Source organism: Streptopelia decaocto, assembly GCF_964273445.1.
Source record: "Streptopelia decaocto genome assembly, chromosome: 6".
Classification (NCBI taxonomy): Eukaryota; Metazoa; Chordata; class Aves; order Columbiformes; family Columbidae; genus Streptopelia; species Streptopelia decaocto.
In genome coordinates, this window is record NC_138660.1 from 50858489 (window position 1) to 50884155 (window position 25667).

Sequence of the window (25667 nt, forward strand, 5' to 3'; positions counted from 1 at the left end):
TACCGCCAGGCAGAATCAAAGCCAAATGTAGTTTTCCGAAACCGTATCCTATTCTCCCCTAAAGCCTGCACCCTGACACCCCTTCTCGGCAACGAGATGCACAAAGAGCAAAGGCAGCAACAAAGCACAACCCGGCTAATTAGGTCAGGGCCGAGCCGGGTGCGACCACTGCAGCGTGGGAACTCGCCGCTTCGCTCCCCGCGGGCACCGCAGCTACTCCCGGCGCTGACGCGGCCCTTCGGCCGAGCGCCGCCGCTCGCCGCCCGCCGCGGAAAGGCTGCCCGGGCCCCTCGGGGGCTGCCCCGCCACCGGCCCAGGGCTCGCACCGCGGGCGCCGAGCAGGGTTAAGCACCGCCCCTCGCCCCTCTCTCCCTCCTTCCCGCCGTCCTCCCTCCCTCCCTCCTTCCGCCAGCCCTGCCCCGCCGCCTGGCACCGCCGCCGCCGCGCCCGCCCCGAGCGCTCCCCGCGCCGCCGCTCCGCCAGCCGGCCCGCCGCTGTTCGGCCCCGGCCGGGCGGGGACTTGGCAGGAACTCCGGGGAGAGAGCGAGAGTGCCTGCCCCCGCTCCGCTGTGGCTTTTGGGTGGAGAAGAAAGGTCTGGGCTCGGCCGAGGAGCAGCAGCAGCAGCAGCCGCCGCCGGATAGGAAGAGTCAGGAGGCAGAGAGACGGAGAGGCGGCTGGAGCCCCCCAAAGTGCCCCCCCATCCCTGCACTGCAGGCTACATTTCCAGCTTCATGGGCAAAGTGTGGAAACAGCAGATGTACCCCCAGTACACCACCTACTACTACCCCCAGTATCTGCAGGCGAAGGTAGGGTACGGCACGCCGGGCGGCGCGGCGGGTCTGCGGCTGGCCCCGCTCCCGGGCGGCGGGCCAGGGCCGAGCCCGGACGGGGGCTCCGCGACGCGGGGCACGGCCCGGGGGAGGCGGTCAGGTTGCACTGGGGGACGGAGACAGGAAAGAGCTGGCAGCCCCTTCCTGCCACCCGCCGCCGTCGCCTCGGGAACGCCGCCGGGAAGCGCCGCCGGGAGCCCCCGGGCCGCCCGCGGCCGCCGGGCTCCCACCCCTTCCCCTTGCTCCCGTCTGTGCCGTCTTCGACCTGTCTCCTTCCCTCTCGCCTTCCCCCCTCCCGCCGGCGGTCCCTCCTCTTCCCCAGGGCTCTCGGCGTGTCTTCTTCCCAACCACGTCCTCGGCCACCTCGCTGCAGAGTGGAGCTGTGCGGGGCCCCGCTCCTGCTGCTTTCTCCTGGTGGAGAAGCCCCCGAGAACGCGGGGAAACGACCCAAACTTCATCCGGCAGGCCCCGACCGGCGGCTGTCCGCTGCTGGGAGCTGCTCTTTCAGCTGGGGCGGGGGTGCTTTGACATCTTGGGGGGTGGTAGGGCGGGCTTATTGCTGTGATGGGGATGGCCGTAATTCCACTTAAATACGGACACTGGGAAGGCTGCTGGACTCGCATTGATCCTCATTGTCTGTGGAGTTAGACCTTTGTGAGCTGCCACCTCACAGTTTACAAACTGGATTAAAAACGCATTAAAGGTCCGGCTCCTGATGGCTAATGTTGTACACGGGTAGCTGTTGTTGGCAGGCAGGTTGATTTTAGTAGTTCTTGTGGTGATGGATCTGCACCTTTTTTTGTTTTTTCTCCTTCGAGTCTGTAAGGACAGCCAGCCCCACTGCTGTAGAAGCATCATGCTGCAAACTGGCAGATGCAGAGGTGGTTGCATCAGCTGTCTGGAACATTTAGCATAAGCCTCTCCAAACACCAGTGTCACTCCTCAGAAATCAAAACAGACCCATATGAGGCTTCAATGTGTGAACTTTTTTTAGAGATTATAACCGTGGCATGGGGCCCTTTTTTTTTTTTTTTTTTTTTTTTTTGCTATTGATACGTCCTGCCTGTGTTGCAATGACAGGACAAGAATTCCCTTCTCTGTATCTGCATACTTGATAGGCTCTTATTTTTTTGTGTCTTGTGTTACTATATTGTGAAATGTAATTTATACTGCTTTGCTGAAAAATAATTGTTTGACAGTCATGAGACATTTACAAGTCAGCAACGAGGAGGCTTTGAAATGTGCTTTCGTATAAACAGAAATTGATAGAAATATGATGAAGGTCTTTAGGTGATTTGAAATGATTAATCTCTTCAATGTGTGATCGACATCAGGCTACATAGTACAGTCTGGAGCCGTTTAAAGATTATGCTGCAGGGTAATTACTTCAGTACTGTTTAGATATATATTTAAAATAATTATTTTTAGGAAAGGTAGAGTGCCTAAGGAACAGACTTCTGCATCACTTAGCTGTATGATTTTATAAATATTCTGATATGAAAAAATGTCTTTGTTCAGAAACTTTTACCTTCATGATTTTATGTGGCATTAGTAAGTTACAAACTAAGTATATAACATTGAATATATATAAAGCAATGTCACTTGGCTTTTTTGACCTGTAAATAATTGAAGAGGAAGATAAACCCTAATGGCTTACTGTAGTTATTAGAGTATGGTCCTAGAAATCCATGATCCTATGAGAAAGCTTGATGGACCATCTTTTGAAAATGTTTCCTGTACAGCTAATTTAATATTGATTTGTATTACAGTCAATGACATCTTCAAAACATCTTGCAGTCTTTGCTATAAAATTATACAGCCTGAAATTACATTACTGTGTTTCAGCAGAGAGAACACACAGCCATTTGACCTACACACATGAAATAAAATATCTGGGATCCAGTGAAAGTCTCCAGTTTTCAGGGATCTTGATTTTATAAAAGAAATAAAAAGGTGGCTCCTTGGTATAGATAAAAGGACCAGTAACTCTAAGTTTTGATATTGAAGTATGCAGAATTCAGTAATATGAGCAATCTTCTCACTATGAATCCTTGCTGAACATGTAGAAAAATTAATTTAATTTATTGTTTTCAGCTGTTCTGTTATTTGGGCCCTAAAACAACCCGTTGTCCAGCACATGAACTACTTCAGTAATTCTGGAGAAATCTCTCGTTTTTATTAAAGAAAAATTATAATAGACTTGAATAGCCTTTGCTGAATGTATGATGGGTAACGGAATGCGATTAAACTGGGGGAGGTTAGAGATTTTGAAACTAGAAGTTTTGCTTCCCATCTTATCCTTATTTAAGTAATGATGGAAAGTCTGCTGACTATAAACAGCAAATGGATAACTAGGAGATGACAGGAATTGCTTGAAGATGGATTTTTTTCTGTAGAGAGATCAAAAATACTTGTTAGAAATTGCATACATTCCTAATGGCTCTTTAGGTTAAAATGTTGATATGGTCAACTAATTTAATTGCTACAAAATATGTTACAGGTTTTAAAAGCAGATTTTGTGTCTATCTGTTATGATCTTCACAGTCTTATTCATGAAATACTCAAGCTGGTTCAGTCATATATTCTGGGAGGAAACATAAACATTTGCTGTGATTCAGCACCACCCTCCCCCCTAATCTTAGGGTGTTCAGCATCAAAAGAGACCAGTGAAACCATGGATGTAAACGAAATGAACAAAATAAACATTGGAAGAATGTGTAAGGCTTTTGATATGAAAAATCATTATAGCAATGAAAATGGTTTGAAATGGCTTCAAGCTGAAGCTTGTAAAACCTGCAGTTTTGGGACTGCCACAGTTTTTACTCTGGCAAATCGTATGTTTGACGTATCTGTTAGATTTTTGTGTCTTCTAATGAATGTATGTTTTAGGACAGTAGCTATAGTGCAGCATTGTATTGCGTGTCAGAGAGCATCACAAATATTTCTAAGTTCAGCGGATGTTTCTAAAAGTTTAGATACTTTCTTTAACAATTTTTTGGTAACATTGCTTTTAAAATATCAGCTCAGTTGTATTTAATTTCCTTAATGTTTTATTTGAAATGAAGAGATTCTGTATTTCAGCATTTTAGAAAATGAAGTTAATTAAGATTGTATGTGTTTTACTAATTCTTAAAGACCTCTCTGACCAGGAGTAAAATCTGACTGTGCCAGGCAAAGAATTGTAACATTTAACAAGACAGTTAGAGTAAACATAAACAAATCTAAAGGTATATATGCATCTCTAGGCCACAATCTGTTTGCTTTGGTAAAGTAAGAAATTAAAGTGAAATTACGTTTTGTTTTCCTTTACCTAAATATCAAATGGAATTCAGGGATACAATGCACTCAATGATTTACAAATAAATTGTGGTAAATAGCTGTATTGCTGATTTTTCCTTGGACAATAACGTGACAATATAACTAATTTTACTGATTTTGCTTTCTGTATCATGGAGGAAATTTCTTTGTATAGGAGAGTATTAGTAGAAAATGGCAACATTTCCTATAAATAGCATAGTTTATTTAAAGTGCAAGCATTTAATAGTAATACGTAAAATTCATATGATACTTGAATTCTATTTCTTTTATATGGTTTTAGGTTACAACAACCCAGAATAAACGAAATCTTGTGAATCTTGCTAAATTACCTTAGAGTGGGCTTCTAACTTTATAATTTGGTAGCTGCAAAATTAGTGCCCTAGCAGCTATGAAAAGAAATGATATTTCTAGAAGTTTGTGTAGGTTTGTAGGCAGGACTGTAGATTGATGTAAACTTGTATTGAGCAGGCAGATTCTGCCACATCAAAAACTTATTTTCAGGCTGTTGACAGCAAACTTTAAAATGGGAACATTTAATTTTTATTCAAGCCTGTTGATGGCAGAGTAGGTAGGAAGCTTGTTAAAAGGGAGCTCACTGCATTGTTAAACAAAGCAGATATGGAACTTTTGTATTAGGAGATGCTGGATAATCCACAGTTTAGTGTCAGTGTATGAAGTTAATAGACCAGTGCAGAACCTTCTGGTTTAGATGTTTCTAAAGCAGAAGCTCTAAGATCCTCTAATGGTTTACTGCTAATTAAACTTTTACTCACCATATTCTGTGCCAAGCACAGGCCTATTGCCCTTTAAAAAGTTTTACTAGCTTATGAGCAGATTTTAATCAGCGTAAATGATTACTAATTCTAATCACTTCAGTTAGATTTATTCCATATGCACTATGACTGCAAAATCTGTACATAGAAAAGTCAAGTTTACAGTAACACAGAGTGTGTATATGTTTATAAGGTTGGATAGAAATAATGTTCACACCTCTTATTGTGGGAATTTATATTAATCATCCATACTTGTGATCCCTCTGGTTCTTGAGTGGGCTTGGAAATCCATTTAAAAAAAAAAGCACAGCTTAGCTGCAGGCAAACTTTTTCTCCCTGTGCAGTCACCTGATCCTGTCAGCCTCAATAGCTTCTTGAATGAGTTCTCTCCCATTCCAGCCAGGCTGGGATTTTATTGTAGAACTATCCAAGGAATTCCTTCAAAAAGTATACCACATTGTGGAAGAGAAGGAAGTGTGAAATTTACCCATTTTAAGAAAAACTTAAGAGTGCTGATATTGAGGTGATCCCTGCAGCTCTATAAAATAATCTCAGAACCTGTAAAATATGGAGAAATGAAGAGTGTTCTCTAGAAAGTGCACTTAGTGACTTCAGGAAGGTTTAAACCTAGATATTCCACACCGGGAGCACTGCATCGTTTGGTAGAGTCAAGAAAGGACGTAGGTTAGTGTGTCATGTATGTTAATGTACATCATTGTAACTATCTAAATAACTCTGATAAAGATAAATGAAATGTAGAAACACTTCACATCATCATCATCTTGAAGACTGGCATTATTGAAGTCAACATGAGTTTTGTCTTTGATTTCAGATGAGCATCATTTTATTTACTAGAAACTCAATTAATGCTTGGGTTATGCTGACCATGCTTAATTTGGGCGTGATTTGCAATGACATGCTATTCATAGTCTTCACTTCAGAGGAGCAAAAGTTAGGCAGTACAACATGTAGATTGTGTGATGGGGGCTGGAATCAAGGAGAAGTAGCAATGGCATCCATAAGATGTGCTGATTTTGTATTTTTTCTAGGGAATCTTTCAAAAAGAGTTTTTGAAAAACCATGATTTACCTCCCTTAATCCAGCCTCCTCAGAGAGAGGAACAGTAATAAATATACATACACTAGAGAGGGAATTTGCAAATGACAAAGTAAAAAATATTTCCCCCACATCATTAATGATAGAAATAACAGGTTCTTATTATCTTTGTAATTTCTAGAAGCTTGAGAATAAACTCATCCCTAGAGTACACTGTGCTTGGGGCTTGATTTGATACTGTGCGGTTGGCCTCATTTAACAAATGTCAACAAAATTTGGTCCCTCTCCTTGATTCAGTAGTAACTTCGCTGCTGATGTGTATGAGTCTGACCCTGATTCTGAAAATCCTATGGGACAGACTTCTACAGAAAAGTGATAAATCAATACATGGCTTGAAAAAGGCTTGAAAAATTTATTCAGTACTGTTTTCTTTTTGTGTTTGATTATTAAACCCCCCCAGGCACTGGGTATGTTCCAAAACCCTGTCTATGAAGTTTATAACCAGTAGGTAGGGAACAGCTGTAAGAGACCAGAATTATACAATGTGTCTGATTTGTAGTAGTGTATTTTCCAGCTTTACCTTCAATGCAGGATCCCAAGGCAGTCATGAAAGGTGTGCAATAAGTTTGTGCGGAGAGAAGTTGATTTTCTTTGAATAAAAGAGTTCTTTAAAGTATGTTTTCTTTCACAACGCTGCTGTTACTCTTGGTAATGACTATAGTGTTTTTCTTGTTACCTTTAAACCAGAGCTGGGCATGCTGTTTATATTCTTACCCTTATTTGTAAAGGGAACCCTGCACTTCAAAATACTTTGCTTCTAGTGAGAGCATAAAGCTTCAGGTCTCAGTTTCAAGGATGAAATTTCCTGAAAGTGAACTTCTAAGCTTCCACTTAGTGTTGAAGGAACGAGAAAAGGCAGAATTATTGAAATTTTCCAATGGATAATAGCACAATATAGTAAAGCATTGTTTTGTAAATCTATTTTTCTAGAAACCAATACCTTTCAGAAACATACCTGTTTTGAATATGCATAAAAAACCCCCATCTTTGAACAGAAATTTTAAGCTGCTTTAAAGTCCAAGCAGCAGTTTGAACTGGCAACGTTGCTAGTAAGTCCATCACTCTTACTCAGAAAGGTAATTGATGCTACTAATCCAATGGTCCTAATGAACAGCACTTGATTGTGACAGCAGTAAGGAAGTTTGAACAAAGCTGTAGTAATAAACTGGAAAATATAGCTTGGGACAGTTACCTATTCCAGTTTCATTCTTCCCAAGTAGTCATAATAAAGAGCAAATAACAGTGGTTTAAAAAGTTGTGTTTTTTTCATGAAATTATGCTTTTGGTTTGAGAAATAGTCCTTTGAAGATATGTGCTCAAATTTAGCAAAAAATATGCTGCAAATGATATACTATTTTTGTTGCATTGTAGTGATTTTTCTATAGCCTATGCAAAGCAGTGATCACAACTCTTGACTGGAAAATCACCTGCTTTGTTAAAGAAGTGAAAAATGTTGGAAAAATCATGCTGATAAAAATATGTTCAGAATTTAATTCATTTCAGTCAAAACACAGGCACAAAACAGATTCAGGTCATATTTACTGTGGGTAATAGGTAATAATTATTATCTGATTTCATGCACTTTCTTAGTCTTCCTCAGCTGAAAATAATGACACCTGCATTTAAATTTAATTTCATTAAGTTCTAAGCTAAATTATATTATCTCAGAATTGAGGAAGCCAAAGAGCTTGGACATGGATATAATAAGGTACCATGACTCACTTGTTTCATGGTGGCCTTTATAAGCCACCATGCTCTGTTCATGGTCTGAGACCATAAGAATACATTGGGCCTCAAATGCTCAGACTTGATGAAAAAGTATATTTAAGGTAAATTTCTGAAAGCTCAGTGGACACATAAGGCCCGTGAAAAGTGCTTCAGAATCATTCCAGGTAGATAAGCAGAGCTTACTGATGCAAAATGCAACTCAAAATGTTTGATGTGACTCTTGTGCGTTGAACGTATTGATCTTCTGTAGAGAGGTAGAGTGAACGGGCTTCACTTTGTGGATCTTACTACAGGTTAAGAACTGAATTCCCTTGCTTGTCTCTTGGCAACACACACTGACACGTTTTCCATAGCCGTTTATAGGCTGTGGTAGTATCTCTGACCTCTTCTATCCCTCAGGCCATAGCTACATAATCACTTTAATTTTACATAACTATGCACAGCAGCCAGAAAGGGCAGTCTTGTCTTTCCCCATTGCCCCCAGCAACTCATTCCTGACCCTTCCCCTGTGCTGGCACTAGCATTCGTATGATCAGTCAGTGAGCTGAATCAAGAAACCAGTCTGGCTGAAAACTAACCCAAAAAACCCCAACTGTAATACATTTTTACAGTGGAGCTACTAATGAGACACTGAAGGAGTTTGATATTTGCACAGCTATGGGTGAACCTGTCCCTGAGATAAATATACTCTCTTGAGTTTCACTTTTGTACAGCAAAAAGGTGGTGCTTACTTCTCTACATAAAAGGCTTTCCATGTCCTTGGCCAAAAGGGTGAACGATTCAAGCCAAAGGAAGATACAAGAGAACTCTTTGGTTGATTGCATATATATGCAGATAACTGCTAGCATCAGTTTTCTTTGATTTAATTTTTTCTTTTACTGTTCTAAATTGTGTCAGATGTTGGTACATTAAGTGTTAAAAACTGTTTGAGTCTGTCTTTCATTCTTACGACCAATGAGTGTGGAAGAAAGTGTGAAATAAGTTGCTGAGAGGGCTTAAGTTAGGTATAGGCCTGGGAGGAAAGAACGAATCAAATGTAAATGCGGCTTCCAGAGGCCTTGTAGCATAGTGTTACATTTAGCTTTCCATTTTCAGCACAGTGCAACATTGATATTTTATTTCATTCTGGGGAAAGAGGGGAGAAGGCTGGCACTTCAAATTAGCAGCAGCTGCAGAATTAAGACAAGGGTGTTAGTGACTCATTTGGAAAAGTACTAGCTAAAACATTCTGGCTCCTAGGGAAAAAAAAAAGAAAAAAGTTTAAGAACGGTTTATGATACAAACTTCCAATTTCATGAATAGCATCTGTGACCTTCTGGCTTCCTCCAGGTAGCTTTTGTGATTAGTGACCATTTGCTTTTGACAATTGCATATTAAAGTGAGGAGAATGCGTGGGGACACTTTGGAAGGGGAAGCTTCTCTGTTAACAGGGTCAAGGACCCAGAATGTCTTGCACTTCTTTAGGCACAGTCAGTTAGTAAGAAATTAAGATTCTTATTGTTCCAGGTAGAAAGAAAAAATGGTGATACTTAGTTGTTTTTTGATGTAGCTGAATTATTGACAAAGAGTAGTCAAACTCCAGTTTCCCTGAACACAGAGATCTTGAATAACAAAAGCAGTTTCTTTGTTCTCAGTCCCAAATTCCTTTCCCCAATCCAGTAATCTCTGTTTAGGCCTTTTACAGGCCATATACTCAGTGCTTATGTTTAGGTTGTTCTCTGCTTTTTCCGTATCTGTATTTGTGTGAGGTTTTTTTCCTTTCTCTGATGAATACATGTATTTCCCTGTTCTTTCCCCAGGTCCTACAAATGGCTTTATTTAGCTGTCAGAAGGCTAAGGGGAGATCTTATTGCTGTCAAAATCTATCAAATGAGAATGTGTAGACAAGGGGGAGCCAGACACTTCTTGGAGGTGCACTGGGATAGGATCACAGGATAATTCAGGTTGGAAGGACTTCAGGAGCTCTGTAATTGAACTTTCTGTTCAAAGCAGGGTCATCTAGATCAGACCAGGTTGCTCAGGGCCTTATGCAGTCTGGTCTCGAAAACCATCAAGGATGGAGACACACAGCTCTGCACAAGCTCTTCCAATTCTCGCCGTCCTCACAGTGAGTTTCCCCCCCACCCCCTGCACCCTTATTTCCAGGCTGAACCTCTCTTGTTTCAGCTTATGCTCATTGACTCACCCTTGCACCACACACCACTGTAAGAACCTGGCTTCTTCTTGATAACCTCCTCAGAGGTTTCCGTTCTACAAATAGAAAGCTGCTGTTTCCAAAGCTTTCTTTCCTCCAGGCTGAACAAGCCTAGTTCCTTCAGCTTTTCGCAGAGCATATGATCCACCTGCCAACCATCTTCACAGCCCTCTACTGAACTTGCTTCAGCTTATCAGTGTATTTCTTTTACTGGGAGCCCAAAGCTGTATGTCGTATTCTAGATGGAGTCTATCAAATGCTGAGTAGAGAGGGACGGTCACTTCCCTCACCTGACTGCAGCCCAGCAGGCGCACCTTACTGCCAGAGCGTGCTGCTGGCTTATGCTCAGCTTGCTGTCTGCCACAGCCCCCCCAGGTCTGTTCCAGCAGAGCTGCTCCCCAGCCAGTCAGTCCCCAGCCTGGAATATTGCAAGGGACTCTTCCTTCCCAGGTGCAGAACTTTTCTCTGACAGAAAAATGTTAAACACAACCAGTTCCCCGATGCTCCATTTGTTACAGGCCTCCAAGTACAGTATAACCCATTAACTGTGATTCTCTGAGCCTGACCATCCTGTATTATTCCCATCTAGTTGTCTACCCATCCAGACTATAAAGTCCTTACAGTCCAAGAACAAAGTGGGACACAGTGTCAAAGTCCTTGCTAAAATCAATGTGAATGGCATTCACTGCTCTCCCCTTGTCTACAGATCCAGTACTTTTCTCACAGAAGGGAACAGGCAGTAGGATGCAAAACAAAGGACACAAGTAGTGACATAAGAAAATTCTAATTAGATATGAAGAAATTTTTTTTCACCATAAGGGTGGACAAACACCTGAGCAGGTGCCAAGAGAGGCGTGGAATCTCTTGGAGACAGTAAAAACTCAACTGGCCAGTTGAACCTTCTCTTGGAGGAAATTTGGACTGGATGACCTCCAGACATCCTTTTTGAGTCCTAGTGTGAGATCCTGTAAGGCAGACCCTGGTAACTATCATCAGCCTAAGAGGCTTTAAAGTAACTGTTACTGTTCCTTCTCTGTTTCATCATTGTAGGCCGTGATACAGCATTTGGAAAGGAAAGGTATAGAAGGAATGCCCTGTTTAACAGAACATGCATTCTATAAATATGCAAATTACATTTCAATAATTTCTTCAGCATGCAAATTCCCTTATCCCAATTTAGTAAATATCTCATTTAGGCTGCTTAAAATTTAGGGTTTTATGTTTGTCTGTTTGTTTTTTTTTTTTTTTATGGCAGAACCTTACAGTGTTACAAAACTATGGTATAAATTGCGGCAGACGTGTATACATTCTCATATCAAATCACTTCTTTAGTCTGACATGTCTTGTTCCTGCATCAAATCTGAATTTGTTGCTAAGTGTTTGTCTTTGACATGGATTAAAAATTAAATTAAAAAATAATTAAGCCCAAATTAAATCTTGTTTCTTTATAAGCAGACATTATTCAGAGGAACAAGAAAGACAACTGAGGAAGGCAGTGTCCTGACCTTCTAGTAGAAAAAGTGGGAAGAATTAGCATGTTCCTGTTGTCCTTCACTGACACTTCTGCTATATCTCAAGTGACTTTTCTTCCAAAATACAGTAAGTTCATCAGCTGCAGAAGCTATGGATATGTGACGGGCTTCCAAACTCACCCACCCACCCAGCTTCTTTAGCCCGCTCTGCTTTTATCAGCACTTCTTTCCAGTGCCTTTTATATACTCCCCCATATTTTCTAAGGATTTTCAATGGCAGGTAGAAATAGAAAGCTCTCACGATACCAAACCCTGAAGTTAATCTTAAAGATGCTTCTTCTACTAGATCTTAAAAATAAAAAAAAACAAACCAAAAATCACAGCTGTAGTTGTCAGCCAGACTGGTGATGAGAATAACATGTAAAACCCACCAAATGTCAGTTCATTTTTACACTGCTAACTAAGTAATGTGATTGTGGTTGTTCATCAATTCTGAAAATCAGGTTTCTTGTTAGGTGCCAGAATATATATTCAGGGACCTAAGACGGGATTAAGTTGGCCTTAAAATGACTTCCTTATGGCCAGAAAGTTGCAGAGACAGCAGCATTATCACTCCAAATAATTATCATGGAAATGAAATTCCCTAATTGAACATTTCATTTCCCTTTTTATCTTAGAGAGTTTACTTTGATGGCGACTGGGCTACCTGAACATAAATCAAAGTGAAGATTTTTACAAAAATATAGGATTGGGAATAAAAGAAGAGAGATTTGTGCACAGGAGATATTTCTCTTAAATGCCGTTCTTGGACTTTTATTTAGTTGGGGGCCTTGAACTAGGGAGGAGTGTTAGCCAGCATCTAACACTTACATGCTCAGTAGCTGTGCATCTTTCTGGGAGAAACAGCAAAAAAAAACCTGGTAAAAATGAAAGAAGAATGACAGAAGTTTACTTTGTCATGTTGTCCCAAAAGGAGGCAGAAAAGCAACTATGCATATTTTATATCTGCTACCACTTTCCTTCTTTTAAAACTGAAAGTGGAATTCCATGTCAGATGAATAATTGAACAATGAACAAATGAATAATAAATACTTTTTTTTAAACTCATATGAAATATAATGCATCATTTTCCATGCTTACTTACACTCCATTCCACATGTCAAGGTTAGTATAAATAGCTTCTCTTTTACTGATACTTACATGAAGTTTAGAAACACGTGCATGTTGAACAACAGAACTCCCGACATTTCCACAGAACACCTGTTTAGGAGTAGAGATTTATCTGAACTGTTAATTCAGTTTCCTTGATTGACTAGTTTTTGTTATTCCTTGTCCTTAACAGTGTGGTGTCTACTCTGCAGGATAACCTGTGCTTCAAATAGATATTGGGCAATCTCGTGAAGTGTGTGTGTATCATTTATAAAATATTCAGGTTTGCTGTCTGTATAATGAAGGCATTCATGTGTAAAATGGGTACTTCATTGTGTTGCTTTCATAAATTAAGGCCTTAGTCCTTCTCTTGGCACTGATATTGAGCTCCATGTATTCTCTAATTTAAATGGCCATGGAATCTTGTCTTTGCAGAAAAATCATGCATCAGAATCTTAATTTTATCTCAAGAAATAAGCAACATCACAATGTTAATTTTCACATTTGTTTCATTACAACTCCCCCAGTTTTCAGTTTAAAGGAGCTGCAAAATTTCCAGACCATACCAGATTATTCATACCAACCTATAGCTTTGAAGCAGAATTCAGGAACCATTTGCTGTGGGAGAGAAGGCTCGCTGGTATCAAGGGTTGTATACAAGTCTGAGCAACTCTGGCTTGCCTAATTACTGGAGGATGTCAGAAGGCTGAGCTGGGATTTCTGGGAGTAGGTACCTGCGAGTCATATATGGGAATGACAAATATTTCACAGTTTTAGAGAGAATCTTTTGATAATTGATACCTTTAGAAATAGCATCAGGAAAAGAGGAAAGGAAAGCATGCCTTAGGATACCAATGGGAGAAGAACAGAGAAGCAGTCTAGTTTCTGTAATTTTATGTAGTCTTGGCTTCACTGAAGCAATAGAAACCTTTGGGACCACACCTGTGGTCAGTCCTTACTCCCACATTGAGACCCAGAGCAGGTGGTCTCAGGAGCACTGGGTTTGCAAGGAATGGAGGTGTTTCTACAGGGCTGATCCGCTTTGCTTTCTGTGCCCCTCCAGCATTGAGCTTATCTCTGAAAGTAGGTTAAACAGGCTCTTAGAGCTGGCTATAGACCTGTCTCTTGAGTCTTGTGTTGTCATTTGAGATAGGAGAATAGGAAAAGGTAAGTGAAAATTACAGAGCTGGATGGGGGGAAAACATAAGAAAAACTAATTTTGAAAGAGGAAAAATGCTGTAGAGAACAGATAAGGGAGAGAAAAGAGCAGGGAAGAGAAAAGGAATGGTTCAGTGGAGAGACTGTGTCGTGTGTGCCAGAGCATGGCACAAGAAGATGCCTCCAGCTGCCAGGCCGTCCATGGGGAGCTGCATCTCCAACAAAAGGAGACTGAAGGCAGTATTCTGCAAGAACCTGTTTTGGGGACTGCTAAAGTTCAGCAAGAATTAAAGGTTATTTTTACAAAAACAATGGAGGGTTTTGGGGAACAGACAGGTAAGACCTCTGGGGAAGGCCTTGTTTTATATAGATTGTGAGAGGACAAAAGGTGCTTGTGGGGCAAATTTGGCAGTTATCTTTGCATCTGAACTGGTGCAACCATATTGTGATACTGTAGATGTGCTACAGAGGTAAGGTCCTTGGAACTGAAGACTTGGCATTTCGTTTTACTTCTTGTAGATTATACATCTGTTTTTTTTTATTACACTGAAGCTACAGTAGGTGCAAGGGCTTCATGAACACACTCTGAAGTGACATAGTGAGGTTGCTGTTCTTTTTGATATTTTATATGTTCAGAAATTCCCTTATCCTAATAGATCTGGCATGAATCTGAATCCAAGAAAATATACAGTATGGCAAACGCTAAATGAATTTAGCATCCACTTAGCAGCCAGAATATCACTACACTGTATCACACACTACTTCTGGCAAAAGTGGTTAAACAAACAAACAAAAATCAGAAGGCATCCATCACAATATAAAAAATTAGAAGAGTATGCATGGAAAATAATAGTGTTCAGCTGAAATTATACAGCACAGAGTGTTTCAAAAAGATGGACCCAATTTCAAAGATTTCAAATTGGGTCCATCTTTTTGAAACACCCTGCATATCAGCCAGAGTGAAACTCTGCATTTATAGCAAGATATTTTCACGTCTTTAAGCTTTACACACACAGAGACATGCTTTCTTATACTGAAGTTTTCATCGTTCATTTATACTGTTTGTTCTGTGCCAGAACATGGCGGTGTCCAAGCATGCTGTTCTGGTCATGTGTCAGTCTGCTCAGAGGCCGTGGTCCATCCTGGCAGCCGGAGCCGATCCAGTGTTTGGACTAGAAATAACATTCCAGCCTGCTTTGGTGAGCAGGGAGATGGGCTTTCTTCTTAGATTAAGATCACATGGAGGGAAAAGCAGGACCAAGAGAAGGTTTGAAATGCTAGAGTCACCACCAGAGAACAGCATTTTTGGTTCCTATAACTGAGATGGGATGATTTGCGTATTTTAATTCTTTTTTATTTTTTGTGAAGTGGCCAGAATCACTCTTAACCTAGCTGTGGACTTTGCACATGGTGGAGATCATCATATTATAAAAGGATAACAGAGAGCTTGTATTTTTGTGTCATAGTCTACCACTGTGGAGCAACACAGCCCCAAAAAAGGCTTTAGTTTTATGGAAAAGGAGTCACAAATAGTGATTTTGCACTTTTATTATGCTATCCCGAAGCCATGACTCCATCTGACCAAGAGAAGATCCTTTTTATTTTGTTCAGGTTTAATGTCTCTTTTTCATGGCCTTCCTTTCCTTTTTTTCCTTCCTTTCCTTCTTTTAGTTTCATAATCACTAGTTATATTGGCCATGTTAACCCTCAAAAAATGATAAAATCCCAGAGTTTTGCAGCACATGGTTTCATCCTGCATCTTTCTCATGTTCAGTGATCCTCTGAGAATGGTATTTGGTATCTAATTCCTTTATTCTAACAGCAGGGATCTTTGAGAGGTAACTGCTTTGCAAGCACTGTGCACAATACTAGCACAGCAAGCATTGGTGGATGGCCAGGTATAAGGATTTATTAGGTATTCTGGAATAATTATCCCCAAATAACTTCAAGTGAACAGAGCTTTCTTCTTGAATAAGAGTATAATTGTCCGAAACAGCATAATCCACTTTCAAAGCCAGCTAAACAAGAAAAGGCATTCTTATTCTAAAATGTGATTGCCTCCTCATGGCGTCACTTATAAATGTTGTTATATTTTAAACTGTTAATCTGATAGAATTTTTACACATACATGAGGCTTCAGTTCCTACTTCTTCCCAAGACAGAGCCTTAAAGGTTTGATGGTACTGAAGTAAACACACTGGAGTGTAAGGGAGAAAAAGCTATCAAAGGTGTGGAATATTGATGCTAACAAGATTTAAGCTTGTGTACACTTAAAAATGTAATGGAACTTATTAGGACATATGTTTTTGGAATTATTGCGTGCTATAAATTCCTATATAGAGGTTCACATATCACATGTCCTTATCAGGGGTTATTGCGGAGTAGTTCTGGTGAATTTCCAAATGTAGACAAGACTTAATTGAGTTAGCCTCATGTGCTAAACTGACGTCAACTAGAACTCTATTAACTGTATTGTCCTCTAATTAATAATCTTAATAGTTTTAATTATAGGTCTAAATCCAGTAATACCAGAAGTAAATAAATGCACAATGAATATTTATTCACTTTGCTAAGTGAGCATTTTGCCTGCATGCACTATTCAGGGCTGGGCTTCAGAGTACTTGGCAGAAGACAGATGAGATTTCTCTCAGTTCTTTTTGATCTCTCCTTTTCCTGAAAATGATAAGTACTCAAGTTACACAGGTGTCTTGAATTTAATTTTAAATGGAAAGGTTTCTAGGATATAGAGCAGTGCAAAACACAAGTAATTACATGAATATGTATCATAACTATATTAACACATATTATATTAAATAGTAGTTTAGAAATAAAAAGTTATGTTATACGGAAGGATGGATGTGAAGTTGCTTACCTTTATAAAACCCACATTTACAATGATGTATACATATACATATATTTGGTTTCAGTAAGTGTTGGTGTGAGAGCAACTCTGCTTAGTTGTAGTGCTGTAACTGGAGGGGAATAGAGGTCAGAGTAGAATTCGACTATAAATACAGAAAAAAGTTAGTTGCAGTCTGTAGCATGTTCTACTTTTGTGACTCTTACAGACTTCAAAGAGAATTGTACATTGGCATCCCAGGGCAGAAATTGGCTGTGTGCTTGGAAGCATGAAATCTCTCAAGGTAATGCTTCATAACTATGGAATGTATCCCATGACTGATATGTAGCTAAGAACTGAGAATCAAATTACACATTAGAAATAGTTGAAATTAAATATTTTTCTAGTAAAAGAGAGCATTATGCTGGGTAAACAATATATGTTTTCATTTTCTAGGGACGCACTGGAACATAAATATATGAAGCATTTAAATATGTATGTTTGTATTTCCTGCTTTTTTTGAATTACAGTAAAATTTCTTGAAGAAATAGGCATTTTTTTCTTGAGTTCATTTATTAGAGTTTTATGTTTGACTCTTGTAACTATTTTTCTTTTCTTTTTGCATTCTCCTTTCTTTCAGTCCAATTCAATTTGGAATTTCTGATCTGAAGCAATTAATTTCCAAACATACAGACTTGTTGCAGCAAGGAAGGAGCAGATATCCCTAAATTTTTATTGGCATCTGCACAGAATCACGCACTGAGGTGTTCTCGGTGCTCTTTTATTAACAAAACAAAACAAAGTTACTGAAAACAAAAGATAAGTCAGTGAACTTTTTTGTCCATATTAATGCATCTAAGATCAACGAGAATTACCGGACTACTCATTTTCATAGTGGCCCAGACCCTTGCAGGTACAGATGAGCTGTTTTGTCCTCAAGCGGACGGACGTACCTTCTGTAGCGTCAACTCCACTCACTTTTCCTGAATTCATTCCCAGTACAAACTGAAGCCCTCTACTGCTCATATTTAATGGGGGGCATTGGACTCCATCCACCTGGTCATCTTCCCATGATACTCCTGCCTGGGCCAGGTGGGGAAGGTGATGATCACGATTTTGGCTTATGTAGTTGGGGAGACCCTAAGGCATTGCTGAGGGACCAGCAAAACCTGCAGAGGGCAAATTCTGGTGGGAAACAGAAAAGGATGTTTATTTAAAATAAAATAAATAGTAAAGGAAATGCAGATTTTCTTACATTTGTTGTTTTACCTGAGGTTCTGTTCATATGAGCCCAGGTGGTCAGGAGGATTTTCTTTGGAAGCTGCATTTGCCACTGCATTGGATAGACTACAAGGTACTTGGTAATTGATTTAGTTTATCAGTTGTTACTCTTTATATTATGAAAGCACCCTAGCAGCCCTCCACATAGGTCAGGAATCCTTTGCACCAGGTGTGGGACTGCCACGGAGGGCTTTCCTGCCTCAGGGAAACACAGGAGACAAAATTGACTTGGGAGGCTATAAACAAACTGGGTAGTAGTGGTTTGTGTGATCATCCTAGGGGCTAAGATAGACTACTGCTTTTTTGAAAACTTCGTTGCATAATGTGAATTCAATATCCTGTGATTAATGGATACTATTAGGGAAATCTCAATAGTTAGGGAGATAGTGTCAGACTCGTCGGAGACCTGCTAAGGAACAAAGCAACACATTAATTTCATTGTCAAAAGAACTATCTATACGTCTCAGTTCCAACAAAGTGAGATGTTATTTTTTTAATACTTAATTTTTATCAACTTTAACAACCTTCAGCTTAAATTCTTAAAATGCTTAGTCATGGGAATAGCATTTGGAACTTTTTCATGTAGTTAAGAATATTCACATGATTAAAAATTTGAAGTTGTACCTTACCTCTGCAGAACAAGTCTGATTTTTCCTGTCTTTACCATAGTCATGAACTGACTAGATTCTGACAAACACGTTGATAAAAGTGTGGGTGTGTTGAACTTTGCCTATGTGTTTAGACATATGTAGTTGGGGTTGGAGAAATACTATACTCGTTATTCTGTTATGCTGCAAAATAAAGACTGATTACAAAAAGCACATCTTGCAGTACTCATCCCCGAAAAGGGATTTCCCATGAAGGCTGTGCATTTGTATGAGATCTCATAGCCATTTCTTCAGTGAAATTTCACTGTCCTGCTGAGCATGAAGGAGAGAAGCACTTAGAGAATAGAAACTTGAACACTGTAAATAATATCCATTGAACAATAAATGAACTTTCTTCTTATATTGAACTGAAGTTTAGCAATGTAGTGTTCTTTGTCTCAAAATTGTCTGCCTATACACACCCAGCCTGCACTTCTAAAACAACTTGCCGTTCAGGGAGCACACGTCCTGTATTTTTGGTCTCAACTGTATATTTTTGTAGTGGAAGATGTCTTTACATTAACAAAAATAACTTCATAATGATTATACAGTAGAGTTAATGGTGCCAGTTTTACATTATTATGTGCATACGTACTTGTTAGAACATGAATGATATTTTCACAGTAATCATACAATTTGTGGAACTACAAAATGTTTTTGGCTCCATTAAAATATTCAACTACATGTTTGTTGAATATGCACTTTTTTTTCTTATTAACCTGTTATTGCTATTTGTTAGGCTGTGATGAATATTTTCTCCAGACAAGCCAACAAAAGACAACAGGTCAGTTCTCTGTCCAGGAAAACGACACCATGTCAACAGAATATTAGACCAGGGCTTTAGAGGACAACCCCTCATTCTACAAAAGACAAATGTCAGCATGGTATCAGATCTCTTAACTGTGCTTCAGTACAGGTGAATATAAAACCATAAAGAAAAGCAACTGTCACTTAAAGCTAAGCATAAAAAGCATAAGCTTCATTATCGTGCTGATCTGGATGAACCTTAAACAATGTTTACAGTAAGGTTTGGAGAGTTGCCTAGCACTGGAGTATACACAATTAAACAACATAGCTGAACTTTTCTTTCATGTCAGCATACTGCTAAAAAGACCTCCATTGTACTCATATGATAGTCATTCTTGGAACTTACAGCATAAACAGGAATGGAGAACATTCACATGTAATTCTATCCCATGGTAGCTGAGCGCATCAAAGGGCGTAACTGCATTTTCACGTATACAGCTTAAGAAGTAGATCAGATATATAAAATGGCACAGCAAAACATGAACTCAATTCTGACATGTGAACGTGTACCTGAAATTGCTAGTTGCAAGCAGGGACTAACAGTTACTTAACATATTGCAAAATTAATTTTGGTTGGTTTTGTGCACCCTTATTTCTATGACTCAAAAGCATATATATACTCATCCCTGCTTTGGTATAGTAACCCAAGTAAAGCAAACACAAATTTCTGAAAGAATAGATGAAAACTAAAGCAACAAGCCAGTGGGGAGACTTTGAAAGCAGATAATCTGAACTGAAACTGCAGTTGGATATGTCATTAGTCTCAGAAATACTTGTGTTTCACATTATAACAGTAGGAATTTCCAGAATCCCCAATATGATTTCATATTTGTTCTAGTTATCTTTAATTTTTATTTTAAAAGACATTATTTTGGATACATGTACATCATAAGAGCTCTTTTAGTGTTTGTAACTGATGTTGTTTCATTAACTTGCTGCACTCAGTTTCTATTAAGCAGTTTATTTTTATGTAGAGAGATGATAACTGAATGAACATTTTAATGAAAACCTGATACTATTAACGGTTGTATGTAAAAATGGAAGTTAATGTAGGATATGACTTTAAATGCGTGGTATATTACTTGATGAAATCTAGGACAATTAACTAGGTTTTGTGCTGTTGATGACACAGCAGAAATATGAACACTAGTTTTATTATATATGAAAAATGCTCTGAACTTTCATCAGTATCCAGAAGAGCAGTTCAAAGCTTATAAACAAATTATAAGCATAAATGATTCAAATAGACAATGTTTTCTTTCAAGTTGTTGTTGTTGTTGTTGTTAATCAAGACCTCCTGACCCTTGCTTTCTGTAGGAATAATTCCAATCCTATGCAATTTCAGATAATCACAAATCACTCATCTGAGATTAAAACAGGTTTTCATAGTATTTGTAGACTTGACATTAAAATGTTTAAACTGTACATTCTCATCACTTTCACTGAGCAGTTTTTACTGCTCATTGACCAAAAATTATTCACGCTATTGTCTGAAATTGCAGTTTATTACAGCTATGATAGAATAATTATATTCTACTTTATGCTAGAGCTGATAGCGAGAGGAATAATCATCAGTGCCTGTTGTCAGACCCTCAGTCCCTCAGCGCTGTCTATTCTGTAACGATTTTTTTCAGTTTTAAAAAAATGGCATCTTGTTTGTCTGGACAGATATTCAGCTGGAGAATGGCGTCATGCCAGTATTATTGCTCCAAAAACACAGAACTTAGAAATAGCACCTGAGCTCTTGAGTGAGCAGTATACAAACAACTCCATTAGCCATTGTGCAGCATGTTTGCTAACAGGGTTAGAAAGTGCCCTTCCAAGCAGTGCTACCGAGAAGTTTTTTTGCCTGTGAATGTACAGCAACTTGATTACCTTTAAAATATATTTTCTCAAATTACTTTCTTTGAATTAGGCATTTCTGCCAGATGTGACTGATACTACATTGCCAACTATTGCTACTACCTTTCCCTCATATTTTTTAATACAAAATAGTTCTTTCAATATCTAATATGTTCCTGCTTTTTAAATTAGATGGGTCTTTGTATGTCCTGGGAATCCAAAGATAGTCCCTGGCTTGTGAAGTCAAATTAATAGGTTGGTACATAAATTAATGAGTAGTAAGTGTGTAGACTGTGAGAGGAATTCACTAAATTCACTGAACACGCTTCACGAAGCTTTGTGCTTGTAGGCTGGAAATAAGCAGCCTGTGGGGACACTCTGGGTTTAGGCAGTGACTGGTATTTAGATGTGCAAGAGTTGTAGGCTGGGGAGAATAAACGGAAATGCTAAACCTAAAGGCACACGGCTGCTGCGAGTGAGGGAGGTCACAGCTGTGTCCGCTGTGGACTGGAGAGGCCTGGCTACTGCCTTAGGTGAGGAGTTTTGTTGTTGATAGCTACGGGAAACTTCAGCAGCATTTCCACCAATTTGAAGGGGCTTATGCCCAATGAATAAAGAGAGAAACTCTGAAAGTCATTACAGTTCACTTTCAACTGCAATTATCCCATTTACTTTAAGGCTGTAAGAATATTGTGCTCCACTAGTCTTGTGGCTGTACATAATTCTGTCTTAATAAAGTTTTAATGTCTGCTAATGTAAATCTACCTTCTCCTCACTGGCAGCACATTTTTCTAGTCATACCTAGTGGTGTGCATCTGTAGCCAGTCCCTCTGTGTACCAGTGCCATCCCTGAGTAGATAAGGGGTTGTCACTGCTTCCATGATAAATTTGTATTGGGTTTAGAGCTAGACTGTAGTTTGTTATGTTAACTCATAAACTGGGACTTCACTTAAAATGAGTTTATAGAAAAACGTTTGTACAAAATATGTTTGATTTTTTTACTTGTAAAAGGAAGATAATATCTTATTTGGACAATGCTTTTCTTTCAACTTTGACTTAAATTAGCTTTTTAAAATAAGTGAGAGGATGTTACCTCATATTTCAAAATGTGGGCCAAATGCCTTTCTGTTATAATGATAATATGTCTTGTTGAATTTTTTAAGGCATTCACTCAAACATTAGTAAAATTGGTGTTAAAACACTTACCAAAGGATAAAACACTAATAAACTGCACGTTCTGGTAGATATTTTCACATAGGTTCATATCCAAATGCAGGCCAGTGTCAGGTGCTACACAAAGATGAGGTCCTATTTATGTCTCAAAATAGGCCTAAAATGATACATGAGTAATGCCCAAGCATTGCGTTGGTCCCCTCTCCAGATCCATGAATGAGTTTCATGACTATTATGGTTATCTCAGTAGACTTGATATATCCAGTTGATGTACTCGCTTCAGCTATGCAAATCACTATTGCAGTGGAATTAGTAGTCCCACGTTGTACTCCAGAAAGTCAGTGATATGTTCACTTGGTCTCGTTCGCAGTTTCCAGGGAAAAGTAAAATGCATTTGTAGACCTTTCCATCCAACACACGCAGATGTGCAGGTTTCATTTTGTGCAAGTATTCTTTATTTGCACAGTCCCTAACCACTGATGTGATTGGAATTAGATAAATGAGGAATCCAGATACAAATCATACAATAGGTTTCCCTTCTAGTCGTTGTCCTCATAAAACCTTGATGCTTGGCCTATAAATTGTTTGAATAGTTCTTTTTTTTTTTTTTTTTTTAAGATAAATTCTAAGTATGCATTGCCAGAATGTTGCTGTCATAAAGTCTTACTATTTACTGAATTTGATGTCTTCATGAATTCTTCCAGAAATTTATTGCTTATTTTTTTCATGACAAAAAAGGCATGAGCTAGTTCAGCTTGTAGCCATAAAAAAATACAAACCCATAAATACAAAAAATACAAACCGTAAGCCATTAAGCTAATTATGGTATTAAAAATTAACATTTCCAGACTCTGTGCTTCCTTTTTAAAATTTCTACACAAGGACAAAAGTGGATGTGGCATGCATGTGAAGCAACATGAGTTTTTAGTCATAAAAAAGGACTATTAACAATAAACCTCCACGGATGTAGTCCTGAAGGACTTTCTTTCCAAGTGTGTCCTGTTGTAAAGCACTGGGATTACTCATAGTAGTAAGGATTTGTTCTGGGACTTTACAGGGTTGCCACCCAACCATTTTGTGGCTCCCAAGATATGCAGACCTTTTATAAAACATAGAAGAGCTGAAGAGCAAATGGAAAGTACTTTTTTATATGTAGCCTTGCCAGCCTGGAGACGGCAGGACCTTCGGGCTTTATGATGCCATCACGTTTTAAGCAGAACTCTCCGGTTCTTTCACTGGCAAGTTCTACTTGAGAACTGACGGCAAGAATATGACCCCAGTGTGGTGTGTGCTTGCAGGCAGCGCGGTGGTGGGAGGCCAGCTGTGGAATGTGGGAAAGCGGCTGAACTGCTGAAGTCATGCAGGGAATGTTAAATGTGTCTCCAGCTGGCAGGGAGCTGCGGCTTAAAGACAAGCTCTGGGTCCTGGGTATTGCCCAGTGTTCCCGGCACCCTCAGCTCCTGCTGCCCTAAGCATGGTGCTGATTCATGTCACAAACTGATTGAGAAGAAAATTAAATGCTGTCGCCTTTTAGGGGAGTTTTAATGGCAAATGAAGTGACACAGTAAAGGCTTAAACTTTTTTATTTTAAACTAAACCTTTACAGTAGCCATACCCAGACAGTGAGAAGTGCAGTCCAGAAAAGTTTATTCTACATCTCTCTGTAGAAAGAAAAAAGGCTCTCATATTTTTCTTTTTTTATTTCCTTGGGGTGTGTTGTTCTTAGAGACAATGCAATTCATCCTTCCTTAACAACCCTCTAAATTAGTGGGGGTGTTCTCCAGCAACTTAGCTAATGAGTTCCAGTTGCACAGTAAAAACAACATGGACAGGGACTGCTGCCTACCTGGTATGGCAAAGGGCAGAGGGAGAGTCAGTGGGAAATGTGTTGCAGACCTTCTGGGTGGACAGTTAGAATTTCCTCAGGTCCCTCAGCGTTCCTCGGTTAGCCAGGCAGCTGCTGTGAACACCCCTAAAGAGTACCTGCAGGTATTGTCACGTTTTTTTTCTTATCATGCTGACATAAGCTCTTCCCTGAGCTAAAGGCAAACGGTGTCGAAGCAAGGCTTAACCTGAGCTGCAAAGTCCTGCTGAGGTGTCAGCGAGGTGACTGCTGGTCCGAGGGCACACGCTGTGTAATCCCAGGTCTGTTGGAAGAAGACTGTGTAGACATACCCTGTGTTGTCTAAAGGTATACTGAGGAAGAGAGAACAACAGTGAAACGCTAAAGTGGCAACTGTGTTACAAATAACACAGGAGTTTATAGAGTACTATCTATTAAATGTGATATAGTCAACAGTAGCAAATGGATTATTATAAACTGCTGCATATAACTGCCAAACCATTTAAGTCCCTAGCAATAGTCCTCATCTGGAAATTCCTTTATGCCTTCCTAAGGTTAATTTTCATAATAAGGTTACAAAATTAAATCATCAAAAGAAAGCATTGATCGGCTGTTTTTCAGCTTTTGTTTAGCTAAAGGCTCCACCCAAGTAACTCTGGTCATAAGACATTTTCCTCTCTTAGAGTCATAACTCAGGATATGTCACAAATGGCATTAACATTGAAACAGCAATGGGCTGTGCCTCCTTCTTTCTAATCCTGACCACAAACCTCTCGACTCCAGATCAGTAACAGAATGGAGGAACATGAGAAAAATGCATTTTTAAACTATTCCTATGCAAGCAATAATTTAAGGGATTTCAGAGATTAACTCTGGTGAATCTTGCTGCACAGATTTCAGCCTTTCCTTTCCCCAGCTCACCACACTCCCTCCACTGTCAGCCTTTCCCACTCACATACCTTCTCGGCAGAGGCAGCAAGGGGACATCTGCCCAGGCCTCCGCTGTTTCCTTGCAGAGTTTGGCACTACCACTCAAGTTCACTTTGCTTGATCTTATATTATAGCATCATAAACACTGCTTCTTGAAGTTAGGTGTCCCCACCTTGGTAACTACAGAAAGCTACCTGGGAGCAGAGAATAAAGTTTGCTGTAGGCAGTAGGTGAAAAAGGGATATATCTGGGACTGAAATAGAGATCTGCTGAAAAAACATGCAGTTGGGAAAGCGAGTGGGGACACAGCAACCAAGGAAATACAGAAGAGCAGAAACGGAAAGAGTACTTCACAAGCTCATGAAAGTTCACCTTCCAGTCTCCTCCTCAATCTGTCCTATGGGAATAGAATGCTTCTCACAGTCAGGAGGTGGGGTGCCTGGAAAGTAACCCCAGTGGTGCAGGAAGGTGGGGAGATGTGGGAAAAAAAGGTTGCTGAGCTAAGATACCTCACGGTGTATGCAGTTGGAGCGGCTGGGGCTCAAGCATTCCCTTCTGAACACTCT

General features: G+C 39.7%; 1 protein-coding gene across 2 annotated transcripts in view; it reads left to right on the forward strand.

The window, feature by feature from the left end:
* Positions 1–439: 439 nt before the first annotated feature.
* RBMS1 (RNA binding motif single stranded interacting protein 1) overlaps positions 440–25667 on the forward strand; it is a 148174-nt gene continuing 122946 nt past the window's right edge. For both annotated transcript variants that reach the window (XM_082055373.1, XM_082055374.1), the window contains exon 1: positions 440–807. In XM_082055373.1, coding sequence (XP_081911499.1) covers positions 733–807 — 75 coding nt within the window. In that variant the 5' untranslated portion in view covers positions 440–732. The remainder of the gene's footprint in view (positions 808–25667) is intronic.